This window comes from Barbus barbus (genome assembly GCF_936440315.1).
Source record: "Barbus barbus genome assembly, chromosome: 28".
NCBI classification, from domain to species: Eukaryota; Metazoa; Chordata; class Actinopteri; order Cypriniformes; family Cyprinidae; genus Barbus; species Barbus barbus.
Genome location: NC_136756.1, coordinates 21,648,578 through 21,671,187, shown reverse-complemented (window position 1 = coordinate 21,671,187; position 22,610 = coordinate 21,648,578). Strand labels below are relative to the sequence as shown.

At 34.3% G+C, this 22,610-nt stretch overlaps 1 protein-coding gene across 2 annotated transcripts in view; it reads right to left on the bottom strand.

The window, feature by feature from the left end:
* Positions 1-22,610, bottom strand: part of LOC306847962 (protein kinase C zeta type-like) — a 104,329-nt gene that overhangs the window by 30,834 nt on the left and 50,885 nt on the right. For both annotated transcript variants that reach the window (XM_079382229.1, XM_079382230.1), the window contains exons 5-9: positions 18,749-18,834; positions 6,626-6,757; positions 5,002-5,098; positions 3,997-4,049; positions 3,642-3,830 (exon numbers count right to left, since the gene is read on the bottom strand). In XM_079382229.1, the coding sequence (XP_079238355.1) occupies positions 3,642-3,830; positions 3,997-4,049; positions 5,002-5,098; positions 6,626-6,757; positions 18,749-18,834 (557 nt within the window). The remainder of the gene's footprint in view (positions 1-3,641; positions 3,831-3,996; positions 4,050-5,001; positions 5,099-6,625; positions 6,758-18,748; positions 18,835-22,610) is intronic.

The following is a 22,610-nucleotide window of genomic DNA, read 5'->3' as shown; positions in this document are numbered from 1 at the left end:
TGTACAGTGCAGAAAGGAACAGAGAAAAGAGAAACAAACATGTAAATAAATACAAGATCAGTCAATAAAGGTATATAATGCACAGCATCTTTCAAATAAACACCTAACACTTTTTTTTCCGTCTGAAGTTTTAATTTCACAAAATGTTACAAAACATCTGTATTGAGAATGCCTCTGGGTGTGAAGACACGGCCCAGAGATGTGTTGATAAAGTCAAGTATTTTTGCTCTGTCAACACTTTAACATTAAGCAACACTTATAATCAGCTCAAAGAATTCAAGAGAACGTCTCTTACCCAAGAACTAAAGCTGAAAAATGACAATGAACATCTTTTTGGAGGGTAAGGGTGAAATGAGAGACCTCAGCCCAAACAAACACGCTTGTTTTTCTATCATGTCTGGAAATTTCTATTGGTGAATATCGTTTTTAAATCAAGCTAATGATGTTTTCTTTTGTCTAACCTTAGGCTCGACACTTACAGAAACCTTTATGGGTTTTTAGATTTTAATTAGCAAGTTTATTAAGTTGCTTTCCTCATGGGATATTCAGCTCCACAATGCAGGCAAAACCTGACCCACACTCACAAAGCCTGATTTCCAAAATCAGAGCAATTTAATTTCCTGGACGAGTAGAAAGCAGATTACAGGAAAGCAGTCTCAGCGTAAAGAAATGAAGAGAAACAGATGATCTTTTTTTAAAAATATTATTCTCTCTCTTCCTACTTTTTTCTCTATGTTTCTTTCCTTCCTAGTTGTTCTCCCCCACCAATTGAATAGTCAATCGTTTTGCTATAAGCCATTGCTATTTTATTTCAAGAAACTTTTAGTTTTAGTTAACTATAATAAACCTGACTGTAGTAGACAAATAACATGGGCATTTATTAATTCATCATCCAGATTTGAAGCTAAAATGAATATGAATCTATAAAGGGAAAGTGTATATTTTAGGTGCTGAGACTAGTCAGCATTTCTTTTAAGTTTTCCAGCATTTTTAATTTTTAACCACGTTAACAGTCTGCAGTTTATTCATGCCCAAATCGCTCTCTCTTGATGCATATGAGGTGCATAAATGCATATATGATAATCAGGCAAGAATGTTTTTTTTAAAGTGTTGTCTAAAATTATTTTAGATGAACTATAAAATGACTAATTTTGACTAATAGTTAAGGTGTTTATCACTGCACAGTATCCACACAAATAAAAAAAAATATATCTCAATACTTAATTTACTTAAATTTATTAAGAGAAGATAAAAAGTGTCCTATTTAAATATATATTTTAAATAGGCATATTAAGTATTAAATATATCAATACTTATGTAATATTTTATTTTGTTGTAACCATTTTATGGAAGAAATAAGGGACTGCAGTCACACTACAATGCGACTATATACAGCACTGCGTTTTGTACCTTATTGCTTAAATACAGCATGTCAAACTGCAATTTGTTGCATGAAATCATTACATTTTTAGGTTCATTAAACCTTAGTGAGTGTGAATGTTGTGTGTACAACATACATAAACATAAAACACATGTACTGTACAGTGAAACAGACGGAGAACACATTCTCTGAAGAAACGCCTGCTTTCCAGGAAGCCATTACATTGTTTGTGCTTATTAAGAGGTCAACTGCATGTCTCTGTCTTTCTGGAAGGACCTCTGCTCTTCATGAACTTCATTCATGTGTGTTAGCTGACAGCCATGTGGCTTTATGTTCCTGAGCTAGCCAAGTTTACAAAGACACAATAGCTTTGACTATACAGAGTTAGCTTTGACTATACAGAGTTTACTTTGTGATGAATAGCTGCAGAGTTTGGTTTGTCTTTCTATTTGATGCCTGTTCACGCGTATCAGGTTTCCTTACTGAGAGAGAGAAGGGAAGAAGAGATATGGCTAATGCTACAGTGCACAGAAACTCGGTTTCTCTTTTATTTGACAACCAAAGATAACAGACTTTTAATGTTGTATTAGTGCTTTATCATAAATTCAAATCTCACAGCAATAAATAAACTACCGTTCAAAGGTTTGAGGTCTCTCATGCTGACCATGGCTGCATTTATTTGGGGAAGTCATGGCCTAATGGTTAGAGAGTCAGACTCGTAATCCAAAGGTTGCGGGTTCGAGTCTCGGGCCGGCAGGGATTGTAGGTGGGGGGAATGAATGTCCAGCGTTCTCTCCACCCTCAATACCACGACTGAGGTGCCCAAGAACTTCACCGCAGACTCTACAGGCCTCAGTTAACATGTTAAATTATACATTTCATGACAGTACAATTAGAAAAGTTATAGGACAAGCATGGCATGTTTGGAAGGCTTGCCAGACAAAAGCCTCTTCTATCTAAAAAAAAAAAACATGGCAGCACAATTTAGGCTTGCAAAGTTGCATCTGAACAAACCATAAGACTTCTAGAACAACGTCCTTTGAACAGATGAGACCAAAGTGGAGATGTTTGGCCATAATGGACAGCAGCACGTTTGGTGAAACCCTATATAGCATATCAGCCCAAACACCTCATATTAAAAGTCACACATGCTGGTGGGCTGATGATTTTGGGCTTGTTTAGTAGCCACAGGACCTGGGCGCCTCACAGTCATTGAGCCGTCCATGAACTCCTCTGTATACCAAAGTATTCTACAGTCAAACATGAGACCATCCATCTGACAGCTAAAGCTTGGCCAAAACTGGGTCATGCAACAGGACAATGTTCCAAAGCACACCAGCAAATCTAAAACAGAATGGCTGAAAAAAAAAGAATCAAGATGTTGCAGCAGTCCAGTCAAAGTCCAGACCTCATTCTGACTGAAATGCTGTGGCAAAAGCAGCGCATAAACAAATCCCCACAAACCTCAATAAACTAGAGCAACTTTGTAAAAAAGAGTGGGCCAAAATTCCTCCAGATCGATGTGAGGGACTGATTAAGTCATACAGAAAACTATTACTTAAAGTTATTGCTGCTAAAAGTGGAACTACAGGCAACTGAATCATAGGCTGTCCTAACTTTGTCACTCATGGCTTTTCCATCTTGGCTTTATTTTTGTAAATAAAAAATATAGTAATATTTATAAATAAATTTTTTAATTTATAAATTTATAAATCGTAAATAAAGTAATATTTACTTGGTTTTATTCTCCAAATTTTAATACCTGCCAAGGACCAGATATTTTTTATTATGTCCTGATACAGAAAACCATGGAATTCAAAGTTAGGTCCTAACTTTTCACATGATTGTGTATATATACACACACACACACTGTGTGTGTGTGTGTGTATATGTATGTATGTGTCTTCATCTTTAGTATGAATGAGGATTTAGCAATTTAAAAGGAGCACAATCCCACAGCACCATCTACAGGTGACGATTACACTCACACTTCCAAACTATAGTCAACTTTCTGTATTTTCACAGATCTGTAATGCGCAACACATACACCACGTTTTTAGCCACACAAACAAACAAATGGCATCACAGCAAACGAACTGCATACAATATCATCTCCTATCTCGTTTTTGCAATTTGAAAAACAGAAAAAAATTGCAATAATATACCGAAACAGGATTCAGTTAAACCTATGAAGCGTAATTGTGCTGAAACTGAAACAGCCCCACCCTCAAGCATCATCACCACGAGAACAGCCTGTTACCTCATCATCATGGACCAGCTCTTTCTTCACCACCTTCATGGCATAAATCTGTTCGTTCTTCTTTAGTCGGACCAGCAACACCTTAGCATAGCTGCCCCTCCCAATCACCCGGATCAGGTCAAAGTCCCCCAGACCGAGCCCCTGAGAGATCTGAATCCCCTCGATACCGTCCACCACCGTCTTCAGATCCTGTGTGCACACAGTGGAAACAATTCATATCAAACACACTCAAAAAGGTGCATAAATACAGTGAGGTTTCATGTTACGAGTTCCTGACTTCCTGTACAAACTGTATGGATATGAAGAATGTGAATAAGAGCATTTGTACACGATTATTATTGGATCTGCATCTTACCTCTGCATCATCTTCAGCTTTCTCCACTTTCCGGTTGTGTGCTATAAAAGGGACTGGAATTGAGAGACAGAGAAAGAGAGTTTTTATTATTAATAATATATTTCATCTACAAATTAGAAGAGAGGCTAGGAGAAAGTATTTTAACATTGAAATTTTAAAATATTCGCATTATTTCCCTTAATTATAACAGCAGTTGTATTGGGATACGTTAGTTTGATGTATCACCCAGAAAAAAAGTTATCAGCAATAATAATAATAATAAAATATTGATTTACATATTAGCATAGGATAGGAGAAATTATTTTAACATTGAAAAAATGAATTTGTCCATTTAGATGGCTACTTTCAATGCAACAGTAAAAAAACAAAAAAAAAAATATTATTATTATTATTATTATTAGTATTAATATTAATATTATTAAGAGAGGACAGGAAAAAGGATAAATAGCAATGAAAAAAAACATTCTTCCACAACAGTAAAAAAAAAAAAAAAACCATTAATTAATTTGATGCATCACTCTATTCCCAGAAGTCACTTTACACTTACATTAATTAGATTAACATCAATTAGATTAAATGTTTTGAAAAGTCAGTTTAACCCTCAAACTAAGTTCTCCCTTACAGTTGAGCGATTTACAAATGCTTTGAAATCGGTTCAATTAAATCATTACAAATAATCAATTCAAAACTCAAATTTGCTTCCACAAATCACTAAAGTGTGTTGAGTTCAGTCTTAGAACGCTTCAGCTAGTTGTGTAGTGTGTCCCCAGCATGAGAAATGCGCAATGCTATCAGACCCCAGCAGAGGGAGCCACAGACTGGACTGTCTCAGAAAGATGAGCATGTCTTTCTCTCTCTCAACTGGGTCAATGTGACATTACTCACACCTGACGTACTACAGTATCCTTCCACAGTCAGCAGTGCCCTCTGACAGACAGAGGACAGAATGACCCCAATACTCATACAAAAACAGCTTTTAAACACACAGTGGAGATGGAGACCTACTTGTGTCTGTTTCCTCAGGGTCCTCAGGGGGGAGCTCCACTTCCTCTCCACTTTTATCATCATCTACCAACGGCTCCTGTGATGGCATGACTGGATCCTGCAAAAAAAAAAACACAGAGATGATACAGGCAAGCTATTTTTTAATGCACTCTTTTCCCGCTCCTCTTTGGGGGTTCTAAATAAATATTTCACTTAGTTACCCAAACATGAAAACTGACCCTTTTTTACCTTCTTTATAAGGTCTCTAATGCAAGATAAATTTTTCTAAAGAAAAGTGGTCTATTATCATAATCTTTCATCAAAATTGAATAACTTTCATTACCTTTGAAATTAATTGTCTTATCTGTTGACGATGTAACTAACATCACAGGAAAAAAATGATCAACGATATCACAGTTTGCTTTCCACAATCCAATGTTAAAATTCAGTGGATAAAATCATTGCATTACTTCCCACTGAATACATATTTCACAAAATGTCATATTTTGAAATGCATCTGAAGCGTTTCAAACTTTCTTGACCACACACACACAAAAATATTATTATAATAATCACATTATGTATTAAAATAATTATTATAATATATAGTTATACAATAATATAATATATAGCTATATAATAATAACAATAATATTACTATTGACAGATTATTAATATATCAATATATGCTATAATACTATATCATTTCTATATAATGTGTGATAATAATAATTAACAATAATTATTGAAAATAAAAAAAAATTATTTAAAAATAACACAAAATGTCATGTTTTGAAATGCTTCTGAAACTTTTCAAACTTTCTTGACCACACAAAACAAATATTATTATAATAATCACATTATGAATATATTAAAATAATTAATTATTATAATATGCATTAATATATAGCTATATAATAATAATAATTAAAAATAACAATAACATTACTATTAACAGATTAATATCAATATATACTATAATACTATATCATTTCTATATAATGTGTATAATGTGTGCCTTATTAATTATAAAACAATGAAAATAATTATTACAAATAATTGCTGAAAATAACAATCGAACAAAAAAAATAATACAAAATGTCATATTTTGAAATTAAATAATGTTTCCAATTCTAGTACTAAGAACATTTTTTAATCGGGTTATAAGTAAAAACAAACAAATCTACTGTATTTCAATATTATCTGTCCATAGTGGCACTACTAATACTATAATACTATATCATTTCTATATATTGTGTATAATGCGTGCCTCTCTGAAGATATGGGAGTCAGGTATAGCTAAGTATTCTTAGATCTAAGTATTCAAGACCATAAATGCATAACTACAAACTGAAGACAAACACTTGTGAGAAAGTGAGATCTACAATGAAAGGAGATTGTCTCTGAAACATTGTTAGAAATCCTAACAACACTCTTGAGAGGTGAGAAGAGAGGAAAACAGTCTTAACAGCTCAAAAACAAGAAGAAAACAATGAATTTTTTGAATGAAATTACAAATTATTTTCTAAATTCAGTTTCTATTTTGTATGCTTTCTATGCAAGTCTATGGGGTGACTTTGATTTGAGAATCTCAGTCACAACAGACAGCCGATGAATATATTTAGAGCTGACTAAAAAGACTCACCATATGCCTTTGACAGGTCAGTGGGACGAGCTTGTGACAGCGTTTATGGACCAGTAGCTTGCAGTTGATACACTTGTAGCCCTGACGCCCCAGTCCCCATATCCTCTCGCTGCAGTGGCCACAGTACGCTTTCTGAGAGACACAGACAGACATGATTCCTGAAGTTAGACTAGCCTTATCTATGATCCATTTAGCAAGTCGAAACACTTCAATGAATGAGTAAATCAACAAACTACGAAAGAAAAAAGGGATGTCCTACAGATATCACATGAGCAGATAGCACACATCATCTGAGCAATGCATTCTGGATTCAAAACCAGTATAAAACTAGAAATATAAAAAATATAAAATAAAAAATATGTGATATACACACACACACATACACTACCGTTATGCGTTAAATTGATCAAAAGTGACAGTAAAGACATTTATAATGTTTTAAAAGATTTCTATTTCAGTACAAATGCTGTTTTGTTTTGTTTTCTATTCATCAATGAATCCCAATAAAAGATGTAGCACAACTACTTTATTGATTACATTGATAACAATTAGAAGCGTTTCATCAAATCATCATTATTATGATTTCTGAAGGATCATGTGACACTGAAGACTGGAGTAATTGCTGCTGAAAATTTAGCTTTGCCATCACAGGAATAAATGACATTTTATTTTCATAAAATAGAATATTTTACATGGTAAAAATATTTCATAATATTACTGTTGCTACTGTAAATAAAATAAAATAAAAAATAAAATAAGTATTTAAACTGTAAGAGGAAAAAATATTAACAATTTTGAGAGGAACACTGGCAAGATAAATATCATGCATCATACTTAATGTACTATACTAATTATATGGGTTGCTAAAATTGCAACTATCTGTGTACCGCTAACACACACTCAGCACCTGTACATAATTAAAACCTAGCTAATGCTTTCAACAGATTTTGTTAAAAATCCAGGCACGATCAGAGGCCTCTGCTGACAGCGCTGTAACCAACATTAAGGTTTCAAATGCACACACACACACACAACTTCTCTCGCACACACTCTGAGTCATAAAAAAATTAAAATATCCTAAGCTCAGTTTGTTGTGAGGTTCTCCATATGTTCACGGTAAAAAGTGCTACATGAATGCATGATAGAAATATAGAAAACTGTGGAATCATCAACAAAATAAATACAGCACAGGCGAACATGGGCAAGACAAGAAAGAAGCTAAAAGATCACATTACAAACCAAGCAGAAGTCTTCAATCAAGTTATCTAACAGGGGGCCCTCTAACAGCAGGACTTTGGTGCATCATGTAGCATAGTCCTATTAAAATATGCTAGTCTTTCATTATCGGACATGAACTTCCTCTGACAGTTTCCCCTATATAGCAGATAGCTGAGCATCATCTGTTTAACAGACCTTCAACAAACCCTCAGAGAACGACTCTCTGGATACAAGATGCTCTTCTTGTTTGTGCTTGACGTTTCCTCCGTGTTCCCTGACTCTATTTCACAGCTCTGTGAGCATGTCATGATCCCTGTGCTGCTGGTGAGTTTTTAGACATCTAAGGAGATGTTCACCTGCCGCAGTGATTTCTCCGTATCTCTGAAGCCTCCAGCCCTGATGAATGACCTACATTTACTTGCTGCTTTCCATCAGGTGCTCAATTTATGTAACTGGGGTTAAACACTGAGAAATCAGGGCTCGAAAGTAGCACACATTATATCTAAAGCTTGAAACTGGGAAAGAAATAAACATGTCCCTTAGGGATGTGAAGAGTAAAGAATTGTAAATATTCCGGTTTCTTAATGGCTAAATTAATAATTATTTTAGTGCTGGAAAATATAAATACTTAATCAGAATCAGTGTTCAATTTTTTTAAAGAAAAGCTCAAAAGAATAATTGGTTCATAATAGTCATTCGTTCAGGAATCTGATTACTCTGGTTGCCATAAATGCATTTGATTAAAAAAAAAAAAAACTGCTCATAAGAGTCATTCATTCGGAAATCAGACTACACTGGTTGCACTATATATGTGTTTGAGTTTACAAAAAAATAAAAAAAGACTCCAAAAATGTCTTTTGAAATCTGACTACACTGGTTGCACTATATATGTGTTTGAGTTTACAAAAGAATAAAAAAAGACTCCAAAAATGTCGTTTGAAATCAGACTACACTGGTCGCCCCATACCGTATGTGTTTGATTCACTAAAAAGAATCGGCTCATAAGAGTCATTCATTCAGGAATTGGACTACACTTGTTTGATTTTGAAGAAAAAAGGCTCAAAATATAATTTCTTTGGGAATTATAACAGTTACAGCATAGTACTGCATTATTCACTGAAAAACAAAACGGCTCAGAACTGTCATTCATTCAGAAAATCAGACTAAACTACACTGGTTGTGCTGTATGGATTTAACTCACTAAAAAAAGAACCGGTTCAGAGTCATTCCTTCAGAATTTATTTTGTTGAACTAGCACTAAAATCATCCTCTGTTTCTTTGTGAAGTATTAAATATCCCAAAATGTCTGTTTAGTTTCCCACCAACAAATCTCAAGATCCTCCTCAAGGACGACTAGAAGGCAGCATTAGATCACCCATCAGCGGGAAGCGATCAAAGAAGAACATCACGGAGACACCTGAAGCTATATGCAACAATTCTGTGTCGTTATTCTTAGAAATGTGTGCAATCTTTCATATAAACAGTCTCTTTCTTCATCTCTCCCTCTCTCGTATCTGAATCCCAGCACAGCTTCCACCCCCTGGACGTTTTTTAACATATTGAGCCAGCGCTGCTAAGCAAATGCAATGCCGGGGAAACAATGTGTTTCTGCACCCATTTAAAACACATCAAGTCTGCACATATCGGGCTTCGATTCAGGAGAGTGGATTAAACTTTAAACTCAACCAATTGTCCCCAACAAATAGCAAACATTTAGCACAGCTGAGCGAATGGGGCCTTCAGGGCCGAGCGTGTGCCCCACGTATCCCAGATACAGCAGGAATAACATGGGAATGTAAGGAAAGACCCTCTACACACCAAAAACTTGAAATTACTGCTACTGCCCCTGATCTATGAAAGCAGCTACTGAAACATCTAAATAAGCCTTTGTTTCTGTTGTGATTGTGGAGGGAAAAAAACTATGTATAAGAACAGACTCAGAAAGGCATATTTAGTCACTTGGCATTTCTGGGCTTCTATATTGTAAGCAGCAAAAAACAATTAACATATGCTCACCACATATCCACCTTATTTAGTAATGTGTGCCTTCATGTGGGTGTTGTTACTTTTTAATCTCTTTAATATGCTTTCCTGTAGCTCAAATGGTAGAGCATGGCGCTAGCAACGCCAAGGCCATGGGTTCGATTCCCAGGGAAAGCAAGAGCTGATAAAATGTAAAAACTGTAACTTGAATGCAATGTAAGTCGCTTTGGATAAAAGCGTCTGCTAAATGTAATGTAATATGCAAAGAGGTTAGCCAATCACAACAGAAGTGATTTGCATATATTAGGTAGAAAAAAACAACCCGTTTAAATCTCAATGTCAGAGAAAGGGTGGACATTTTTCAGTCTTTCAAAATAAATTATGACTGTTCTTGGTACAAAAGCCCTTGATTGAAATTATAATTGGACTTCAGAAAAAAAAGGATTGTTATTAAACTGGCCTCTTGAAATCTGAAGCATCGGTGGGTGGGATAGAGTGATGTCCCAAATTCAGACAAGAGAGCAGCTCATTTCTAGCCTTTATCCATTTACAATTTTACCTTAAATTAAACTGTCAATTGATTAAAAACTTTACATGAATTTACTACATGACATGCAGATTAATTTAGTGAATTAATTGCAATTAAATCATAAATAGTAATATTGGCCAAAAAAAAATTAAATAAATAAATAAGCATTATCCAGATAATTGGCAGATGATTAAAGCATAAATGAGCAAACAGACAAAAAGTGGTCAATATATCATTTCCATATTAATTAATTACTTAATTATACTAGAATAACATTAAATTGACAGCAAACTGATTAATTAATCACAGGATGCGCAGATTTATTTAATAAATGAAATTAAATTACAAATATACATATTTGTATCCAAATATCCATATACTTAAAAAATAATCCACTTATTTCACATTAATCACATGATGTGCAGATTAATTTAATAAATTGTATTTAAATCCCAAATATTCATATTTGTATCCAAAAATCCATACACTGTAAAAAAAAAATATAATATATATATATATATATATATATATATATATATATATATATATATATATATATATATATATATATATATATATATATATATATATTAGGGCTGCAACAACTAATCGATAAAATCGATTATTATCGATTATGAAAATCATCGACAACGATTCTCATTATCGATTAATCGGGTCTGCCCACAGTGCACGTCCAACTTCAGCTGGTTAGTCAAATTACGGCACTGAATAATGCATTTCTATGGACAAAATGCATCTAAAAATAGTGGAGGAAACAGAATGAGATTCTGCCGGAGAAGCACGTGATCCAAGCTGCCCAAAACATGATAATTCTTTATTTTAAGCTTTAAGTTAATGCATAAGAGTAATGGCTTGCCCTGTCAGGCGCTTTGACAGATGCGTGTGCGTCCTCAGCGCAAAAACGTTCAGTTTACGGTCATATCCTTATCTATAAATGCCACAAATTCACGCGAGCATTTCCATTTTTGCATAAAGGTCCGTTTTGACAGTCTGTGTTAAGTTTAAAATACCGAATGAGCGCCGGCGCGGCGGGCGCGCGCACGCGCGTCAGACGGACAGAACACAGTAGAGAGGGAGACAATTAATAGGCTTTTCAGCGCAAACATATCCATTGTGCTGAATTATCTGTTGTTGAAAGTTAATTTAAGGTTTAAAATAAATTAAAATATTTTATGAGAGTAGGAACTTTAAAGGGATAACAGCGTGTAATTGTCTGTCTGAATATAAACATGAGACGCTCCATAACGCCTTTTACAGGATAAAGAAATGACGAGGTGACTGTGATCAAAGTAGTTCCTGCAGAACATTACTCTTACCTGTTGGTTAACACTGAGTTTGTGTTTTTATTCGTCTTTATTATTATCTTTATTATTTTAATTTTTAATAGAGGTTTAAACTATATTCAATTTTTACAATGCTTAACAAATTTATGTAAGTTTTTTAACAATGTGTTTATGTAAGGTTTGTGCCACTGCTGCTCTAAAGTAACAGTATTGGTGATAACCAAAATAATTTTTCGGCTTTCTGTACTGGTTAGTACTCCAATATGTGTAAGCTCTTTAGTAACAGTAGGAAGCTATTTTTAATGCTATAATATCATTATTGCTGTTATCTAAGAAAACCAGAGCACTTATTTTTTTTTTGTATTTTTTATTTGAGTATTTTTTTTTTCGCGATACCCAATTGCAGTCAAAAAGTACATAAACAATACCAGCAAGAATGCAAGCTGTTATGAGGACATTTTTTATTATTATGTCCAATAAATGACAATAACATTTTTAAATTTAAACAAATTTTTGACAAATTTCTAAAATATGTTTTCTCTTTATTATGATAAGTGGTCTAATAAATTAAGCACTGTATGTTTTCATAGCATTCAGTTGTCACGTTTGTTTGAAGGACATTTGGCAGAATGTGGAATAGTGTTTTTTTTGGTCAATATTTTTTTTATCCGATTAATCGATTAATCGAAAGAATAATCGGCCAACTAATCGATTATCAAAATAATCATTAGTTGCAGCCCTAATATATATATATATATATATATATATATATATATATATATATATATATATCAATTATTGCATTTAAATCCCAAATATTCATATTTGTATCCAAAAATCCATACACTGTAATAAAAAAAAATAAAAAAAATAATATATATATATAATATATATATATATATATATATATATATATATATATATATATATATATATATATATATATATATATCAATTATTTCACATTTAAAAAGTCAGTTCAGTTCTGCCTTAAATTGGAAGTATAATCAACTTGGTTTTACAAGTCATTTCAACATGACTTACATTAAATCAACTTCAAAATCAAGTTGAATTTCATAATAACTTATAAAAAAGTTGAAATTGCCCAACTTATTTTGATAAGTAATGTAAACATGACATACTGATCAAATCATTTTGCAGTGTATATAGAGAGAAAGAAAGAAAGAAAGAAAGAAAGAAAGAAAGAAAGAAAGAAAGAAAGAAAGAAAGAAAGAAAGAAAGAAAGAAAGAAAGATAATTACAAAGACAAAAAGTAGTAAATATATTGTTTCCATATTCATTAATTAATTATACTAAATTAATGCATTAAATTGACAGCTCTAATCTGAATCCCTTCTCACACAGAACTGGATTTAGACAAACAGGTTGAAAATGACCAGAGACAAGAGTTACAAATTTAAAGCAAAACTTTTAACCCAGAAGAGAATCTGTCTCCATTTTGCAACTCACAATTTTTTTATGAGGAGCAGGGAAAAGCAGCAAGAAAGGATCAAACGTTTATGTCAGACACTCACACACACACACACACACACACACAGTCCTCCTTGTCTGCCTCTGTATTTTTCACTTCCTCTCCTAATCCTCCCTCCTCTGTTGTGAAGAGAGAATAAAACACGTCTAATGCAAAGCATCCATGTCATTTAGCAGTTTCTAAAACACACACACACACACACACTACTGAGCCATAAGTGGGACACTGATGATAATTACAAGGACCTGAGGCTCTTCTGAGAGACATCATCTGTGAATCATTGAAGAATGGGTGTGATCGTCCGCATCAGTGTGCTGCCCGCAGTCCAATCAGCTCAAAAACGACACACACCTATCACATTCATAGATACGTGATCTCTCAGATTTCAAACAAACAGGGTTCACCAAGCAGAGTTCACTTTGAAAGGAAGGCAAAGCATGCTTGGCAGAACTAGCACAGAAAGGCTGAAAAAGGAAAAATGCTGAGAAAGACATTTTAATCGAAAAAACGGTGACAGAAAACAAACACAAGCCAGTAAAAATAGTCTTTTTGCTCACACAGTAGAACACCATGTTACTGCTTCAACAGGAAAAATCCTGATCATGAGGATTCACCTGAGATGCCTCACAAATGATACAGCCGGGATGGATTTCTGAGTGCTGGATGAATTAGACTTCCATTTACGCTGTGCTCCATGACGTTAATTTGATAGGGATTTTGGCCAGGAGCTCTTAAACGACTGCACACAGAATGCAACAGAGGCAAAAAGCACAATCTGTCCTATGAAACAGAACATGCCTTAAACTAATGAAAAGCCTGAACACTGAAGTTGTCTGTAGTTTTGAAAGTTAAGTCCTTTTACTAGACACTTAATCCTATGCAAGCTTGATTTTGCGCATTTTTGTGTTCTGAAATGTATCGAATTGCAATTAAAACAACTGTTTTCTATTTTAATATATATATATATTTTTCATTTCTGTGATGGCAAAGCTGAATTTTGAGCATCATTATTCCAGTCTTCAGCATCACATGATTCTTCAGAAATCATTCTAATATGTTAATTTGGTGCTCAAGAAACACTTGTCATTATTATCAATGTTGAACACAGTTGAGCTGCTTAATGTAATAATAATATAATAATAAGCGTACACACACACACACTCACAAATTTGTAAAATATAATATAATTTAAAATGTAATTTAATCTAATTACAAGTACTTAATTTTTGGAATCTGATTATGTGTAATCAGTTCCTACCCAGCTCTGTGTATAAATATATATTTATATATATATATATATATATATATATAGAGAGAGAGAGAGAGAGAGAGAGAGAGAGAGAGAGGGAGAGAGAGAGAGAGAGAGAGAGAAAGAGAGAGAGAAAATAGTCATGTAAATCTAAATGTCATCTATTATCAATATAATCAACAACAATAAAACATAAGAAGATACAAATAAAATTACAGAAAAATGTAGATTATGACCCCTTTAAATTGTTATCTGAAGGTGAAGGTTAAGTGTTAAGTGTTTGTTATCTTTGCCAATGGTGTTGAAAATACAGGTCAGTCGGCTAAGAGATGAGAGAAACCTGGGCTCGGTTTTTATCGACCGCGTCCTCAGAAGAGCAGAGATGAGTGAAGTGCCTGGAAATGATCTCAGCGCATTACCACACATACACACACACGCACACGATTAAAACACTTACCATTAAAACAGTGCTATGACTGTCTAGAGTTTGCGCATGTCAAAATCCATCACTTAATGTAAGTCATTTGAAACCGTCACTTTGTTTTCTTGAGTGTTAAGGAAGGACATGCTAACAGCACAGTTCAGAGTTTAGACAAGGTCAGTCCTTCATAGCCTGAGCCAATCTTTAAGATTTCCATCTTTCGTTAAATATCCAAAAATAAATGCTTCAAATGAATTCCTGACATTCTTCCTTAAAAACAATACCAAAAAGATATATAAATCAAAACAACACTATAAATATTACCATCCCAAGAAAATGTCTCCATTTCTGTAACCGCTGAATTGCAGTTTGCTGTGTTTTAGCGGCTGTTTCTTATATTACTGGTGCCTGATGTTTAATTACGCTCAAAAGCTCCAACGGTCTGTCTGATACACCACAGATGCCACACCTGCTACCTATCGCCACGGCAACAGATGCCAATTTCCTTATGACATCATAAATTAATCTCTGTGAACTCCGGACTCAAATTTGAAGGAAATCTGCTCCTCTTTTCACTTTCAGACACAACACATGCTGTCAAAAACAACACAGACGAGCGGAAATAATCTCAGTAAACAGCTCAAGTCTTGTGTCATTCCGCCACATTACCGGAAAATAAACTTCTAGAAGTCTCAAGAGGCTTTGAAATGCATTTGTATTGCTTGTGAGAAGGATGTCATGATGATTCAATAGAGCAGAAAGGATTGTCACACACATATGATGGATGAAAAACACATGGAAACAGTGAATATTTTGGAGCCTTTGAATTGATTTGTTACAGTAGGCTGAGAACGCAGAGAGAAACAGAGACAGAGATCCAGAGGTGCTGATGGGAGGGAGGGAACGAGTCAGATCCTTAAAGGAAGGACAGAGGGAGGAAAAAACATGACCTACTTCTGTTCCATCCCTTGTTTCTATGGAGAACGAGAGGAGAGAGAAGTGGAAAAGTAGCAGGAGGGCAGAATGTTTTCTCAGACAGAGAGAGATGTGGGCACAGAAAGTACTAGCTAAAAACTTATTTTGTGTTATTATGTATTTATTTTTTAAAAGTGAACTTGGGGGTATTATGCAAAGTTAAAATGTATTAAAATGTAGTATGCTATATTGTTGTCACCTGAATTTACAATGCATGCGAGTGGCATCTAGTTATTATACATATCCTAACAATGTCTATATCAAACAATCAAATAGCTTATCAAATATTATTCATATATTTAAAAGATAATAATAAAAACATTTTTTTTTTAAAAAAACACTAATATATAAAAACACTATAAAAATAATAATAAACAACACAAAATAACTATAAAAAATCATATAGATAAATAAAATATAAAATCCTGAAATATAAATCAAAATGATAAATTTTACATTAATCAGGGGTGGGTGATATAACCAAAATCTTATATCACTATATGAATAATTTTATTTCTCGCTAACAATATATACCACAATATTTTTGCTTTAAACAAGGTCTTTATGAAATCAAAATTTTTGATACCATAGAAATTTCATAATTCTTGTCACCAATGTCAATGTCACAAAAAAAAAAAATGTTTATTAGCCTAAACTAAAAACTATGACAAGCAGTCAGCAACTAAAGAAAAGAATGAGAAACTAATAGGACAAAAACTAGTCAACTACAGTCAGATCAAATAAATAACAAATGTTACACACACTGTATAAAGTAATCAAATGAATAAAAACGCTGCATATTCATCACAGTGTAAATTAAATATGTATTTCTTCTTATTAAAGTTACAAAAGTGATTTAGCCAAGACCAGTGAGAAATTTTCTCTCTTTTGTTATTTGATTAACATGAATGACAAACAGCAGGAATATTAGACTGCTGTCACTTTATGAGCTGCCTCTTATGTGTTTTCTCAGTTGTTTGCTTTCACTTAAGACCTAAATTACTTTTTGACAGATACATGTGTGTATTTAACCGTTCAAGGCTTATGAAGTGGCAAAAATAACTATGAGTACAGTCTTTGTGTGCATGCATCTCTCTGAAAGTGCTCAGAAACAGTCTCTCAGACACCTTTAGCTTGGTTATGTGTTTTATAATCACAGACTCAAATGGATGTCTGGGTTAAGCAGAGTTTTGCCCTGTCAGCAGCCTGACATGAGCATTAGAGCTTTTCAAGAAATCTGATCTAAAAAGAGACTCTCTAGACATAACTTTATATGATTTTGGAGTCATGTTTCTGCTTAGCGTGATGATGTCATCCTACAGTTCTGCCATGTTGTTCATAATGTAGTCATACATCGATCACCTTGTTAAAACGAGAGAAATGAGAAGAGTAATTAACGCACATTAACATGTCACACACCTGCTGTGAGTGGGAGCTATCTGAGGGCGCTGTGCTCATAATGTGTCTCTCTTTCTCTGTTTTCTTCTTATCCTCTGTCTCTGAGAAGCATTGAAACTTCTCCAAGAAAAGGGACATTTCAGGATTCGCAAAAATAGCACAGGCAAAAAGAACAATGTCCCTCTCCATCTCTCTCTGATATCTTTGTTCCACCCGCGCTCTCTTCTATCACTCTCTCTTATGTTGTGTTTGGTGTTCTTCTTGGTGTTAGTCTGGCACATGTTCTGCTCAGTAGAAGAATGAAGACTGCTGCAGGAAGAAGTCTGCATTAACATAACAATCCCTCCAGGGATGAGATCTGATTAAAGGCAGGGCATCGCTGCATAACAGAGACATTGCACTCGACAGCCTCACTCCTAGCCTTTGTACAGGATTCTAATAGTCAGTGTAATGTGTTTTATTCAAGCACTAGATCACTATCTCACCAAAAACAACATCAAATGCTTTCTCCTAGTCAACAGCTCAACAGATAATGATTGAGAGTAAAAGAGTCAGTTGTTTTTGTAACAGTCAAACACTTGCTACTACAGCTAAATATGCTAACAGTTGCTAACATCTACTCAATATACAGACCTGTACAGTAACAGCCAGATATTCACTAGATATTATTACAACTTAAAATACCTATATATATTCACCATAACAGTCACTACTACATTCAAATGTGCTTACAGTTACTACAACAGCAACTCAAAACAAGACACTAACAGCTGCAGGTATTTAGCAAAACAGTCACTATAACAGCTAAACATGCTAACAGTCGCTACTACAGCTACTTAATCATTTACTGAAATAAATGACACAAAAATGTCATTTAAACGTAAGGGTTAGACAACAGAAATATATAATCATATGAAACAATTACAAATACTGTTCACAAGTATCGAGTTTGTACAATTTTTTATTCTCTTATGCTAACCAAGGCTGAATTTATTTGTTTAAAAATACTGTAAAAACAGAAAATTGTGAAATATTATTACAATTTAAAATAATTGTTTTCTGTTTAAAAATATTTTAAAATGTAATTTACTCCTGTGATGGCAAAGACGAATTCGCAGCATTACTCCAGTCTTCAGTGTCACATGATCCTTCAGAAATCATTCTGTTATCAGTGTTGAAAACAGTTGCTAAATATTTTTGTGGAAACTGAAATAGTTTTTCAGGATTTTTTGGATGAATAAAGTTCAAAATAACATTATTTTAAATAAAAACCTTTTTAACATTATAAATGTTTTACTGCCCCTTTTCAGCAAGTTAATGCATCCTTGCTGAATAAAAGTATGCAAAAATATAATCTTACTGAGCTCAAACTTTTGAACAGTAGTGTGTGTATTATAATAAAAAAATAGGTAGATTGTATGTAAACATGACTAGGAAATTTGTCCACTATAACAGGACACTTCTCGTTTTGGATGATATTTGCCATAAGACCTATCAACACACAACAAACCTACATCTAAACAAAGTGGGAAAGACTAGAGGACTTTAACTTACCCTGTTATAGCGCTTGGCCTGGAAGAGGTGTCCGTTCACCCGGTACAGCTTCCTCCATCGTCTAGCTCCACGGCGGTAGATCGATTCTAGGAGAGAGAGGAAACGGTTGTATAGGAGCAGCATGAAGACCCGAGGAGTGAAAAAACCAATCCCAACACGGAATGAGGGAAGTTGATTCAAAGAGGAGTGACAGAATAAGGGAGATGGACAAAGGTATGGTTGGTCTTGACCCTGAACGTAGATGGATTTTAACTGCGACTGGACGAAAACATGTCCCACTCAAAAGCCACGGAAGAAAGCTATCAATCCCTCCCTCTCTCTTGCTCGCGTTCGTTGCGTTCCTGTCTCCATCTGACCCACCCTCCTCTTCTCACTCTCTCATTTCTTTTCTCTTGTCGTTCTGTTATTCCCTGCAGCATCATTTTGGTCACATGTCAACTGTCTAATGCAAAAAGTGACAAGAATCTACATTGCCCTAAATAGATTTAACTAGAATGAGATTTTGATCTGCTGCCTAGGGGTTTTTCTTTATGTCTCACCACCTTGACAGCATGAACGATGACCTTTTTGGGAGGTTTTTGAGCAGGCCTAATTGACCAAAATACTGACTGCATCTGAATTCACACAGTGTAAATATTATTACCCTAAATATTATGCTAAATTAGGATTTATGTGTCCAAAATAGAGCGTTGAAATAGTATGCCAAGGTGCTCATGTCAGTCTAAACCTATATGACTTTCTGTGGAACAAGATATTATGAACAATGTTTTTGTCACAATGAAAGTCAATGGGGTCCAAAACAACATTGTATGGACACTTTTCAGACTTTTAGACAAAAGTCATGCAGGTTTAGAACAACATGAGAGCAAATGATGACAGAATTTTAATTTTCACTGTCCCTTATCACCTTAAAAAAAGAGCTTCCTGTGTCACCTTTACCAAGATATCCCAATGTTAAATAAATAATGTTATTTAAACTCTTTTGAAAGAGTCAGACAAACATTGTCCTCACTGGTGACCCACAGGTAACTCAGGTAGCCCTATTTCTCTCTGTTATTATACTCTTATCTAATGTTTGGGTTAAGATGGCAGACCATCGTCATTTTCAAGCGTAAGGGAGAGGCTGAGAATTGTGCTTGAGCCCTGGAGATTTGCCGTGTTTCTGACGTTTCATGTTTCTGCCCTCGACTGCAGCTCAGTTACGTAAAACCGATAAATATTGAAATATTGTCGAAACTTTCAAGTGTCAGCCACTAATGAGCACCGGAGGAGATTCAAAGGCCTGGGACGCTTGTGTGTTATGAGAGAGAGCGATCTAAGCAAAATGAGAAAATTAAAGTCTGCATTAAGCCTTCAGAAACTAATGTGTGGCATAAAGTAGTACTTAAATATTAAAATATAACTCCAATAATAATATACATTCAGCTTTGGAGTGTACTAAACCTAAAATGTAAGCGTGAAACAACACTCATCACATATACACAACACACACACAGGCATTCAAAGCGTCTTGCATCTAAACTACACAACAGGAATGATTTATTAATAGAACATAATAAAGCTGAAACTCACAGTTTCAGAGGAATAACTGATGCCCAACAGAGCAGTTAAACATGAGGAGAGCAGCAGAGTTTTAAACTTCAACATCAAACCACATGAGGCTGACTTGGGAAAAACTGTCATTACTGTCATTGTTTTATATGGGCTAGACATTGGGTGGATTATATAATACAAAGAAGATATTGGACAAAAAAAAAAATCAAAGACGCATGGAAACAAATCAGAATCTTGTTCCCAAAGAACCATGCTCTTGTCATTGGTCAGAAAAACAGATAGCCCTGCCCCAAACTCATTTCATTGGTTGAACTAAAATTAGTGTTGTCTGTCAGGCTAGTTAAACAAGTGGAGTTACTTATAATGCCACAGAGCCAACGGTTTTGATACCTGCATCAACCTATAATTAATACAACCCGAATTCTGGAAATGTTGGGACGTTTTTTAAATTTGAATAAAATGAAAACTAAATAAAGTCAAATCACATGAGCCAATATTTTATTCGCAATAGAACATAGGTAACATAACAAATGTTTAAACTGAGAAATTTAAAAATTTTATGCACAAAATGAGCTCATTTAAAATTTGATGCCTGCTACAGGTCTCAAAATAGTTGGGATGGGGGCATGTTTACCACGGTGTAGCACCTGCTCTTCTTTTCAAAACAATTTGAAGACGTCTGGGCATCGAGGTTATGAGTTTCTGGAGTTTTGGTGTTGGAATTTGGTCCCATTCTTGCCTGATATAGGTTTCCAGCTGCTGAAGAGTTTGTGGTCGTCTTTGACGTATTTTTCGTTAATGATGCGCCAAATGTTCTTTATAGGTGAAAGATCTGGACTGCAGGCCAATTCTACTACGAAGCCATGCTGTTGTAATAGCTGCAGTATGTGGTTTTGCATTGTCCTGCTGAAATACACGTCGTCTGGAGGGGAGCATATGTTGCTCTAAAACCTTTATATACCTTTCAGCATTCATAGTGCCTTCCAAAACATGCAAGCTGCCCATACCATCAGAGATGCTAGCTTTTGAACTGAATGCTGATAACACGCTGAAAGGCCTCCCTCCTCTTTTATCTTAGATGTTATGCACTGTAGATGATGAGATTTGCAAAGCCTTTGCAACTTGACGCTGAGGAACGTTGTTTTTAATGTATTCCATAATCTTTAATGCACTCTTTCACAGATTGGAGAGCATCTGCCCATCTTTACTTCTGAGAGACTCTGCCTCTCTAAGACATCCCTTTTATAGCTAATCATGTTACAGACCTGATGTCAATTAACTTAATTAGTTGCTAGATGTTCTCCCATCTGAATCTTTTCAAAATTTCTTGCTTTTTCAGACCTTTGTTGCCCCCGTGCCAACTTTTTAGAGACCTGTAGCAGGCATCTAATTTGAAATGAGCTCATTTAGTGGATAAAAGTTTAAAATTTATCTGTTTAAACATTTGTTATGTTCTCTATGTTCTATTGTGAATAAAATATTGGCTCGTGTGATTTGAAAGTCTTTTAGTTTTCATTTTATTCAAATTTAAAAAACATCCCAACATTTACGGATTACAAATGTCATTTTTGGAAGTGACATGCCAAGTTATAGGTACAATAAAATACTAAAATGTCCATCGCCTTGCATAACATCACCTTGATGTTGGTTTTCACATACAAAATGTTTAATGTATTCAATCATAACAAAAATCACTAACATTTAAAATGCAGGGGTTGGTAAGATTTTCTCTTATTCTCATCAAGGCTGCATTTATTTGATCAAAAAATACAGTAATATTGTGAAATATTATTATGATTTAAAATAACTGTTTTCTGTTGTAATACATGTTGAAATATAATTTATTCCTGTGGTGACATAGCGGATTTCTTCTAATGATTATCAATGCTGAAAACAGTTGTACTGCTTAATATTTGTCATACAATCATCATAATTTTTTTTCAAGGATTTTTTTCCAGAAGTTCAAAAGAACAGCATTTATTTGTTTTGCAACATTATACATGTATTTAATGTGACATAATTAATTTAATTTCAATTACTTTTTTACTGACCTTAAATTTTTGAATGGTAAAGTACATATTGTGTATCAAATTACAGATCTTAAATATAATAGCAATAACACCCTGTTAACTTGTAGAGTAAGACTACTTTAGGACTTTTCGGACTTAAGTAAAAAAATAAAATGCTACAGAAACATGGAACATTTAAAATTTATATATTCCTTAGCTGATTTTCTCCAACAAATGTTTGAAACAGCCAGACTCTACCTTATACTCTACCTTCTTCCAGCAAACAAAACGATTCACAT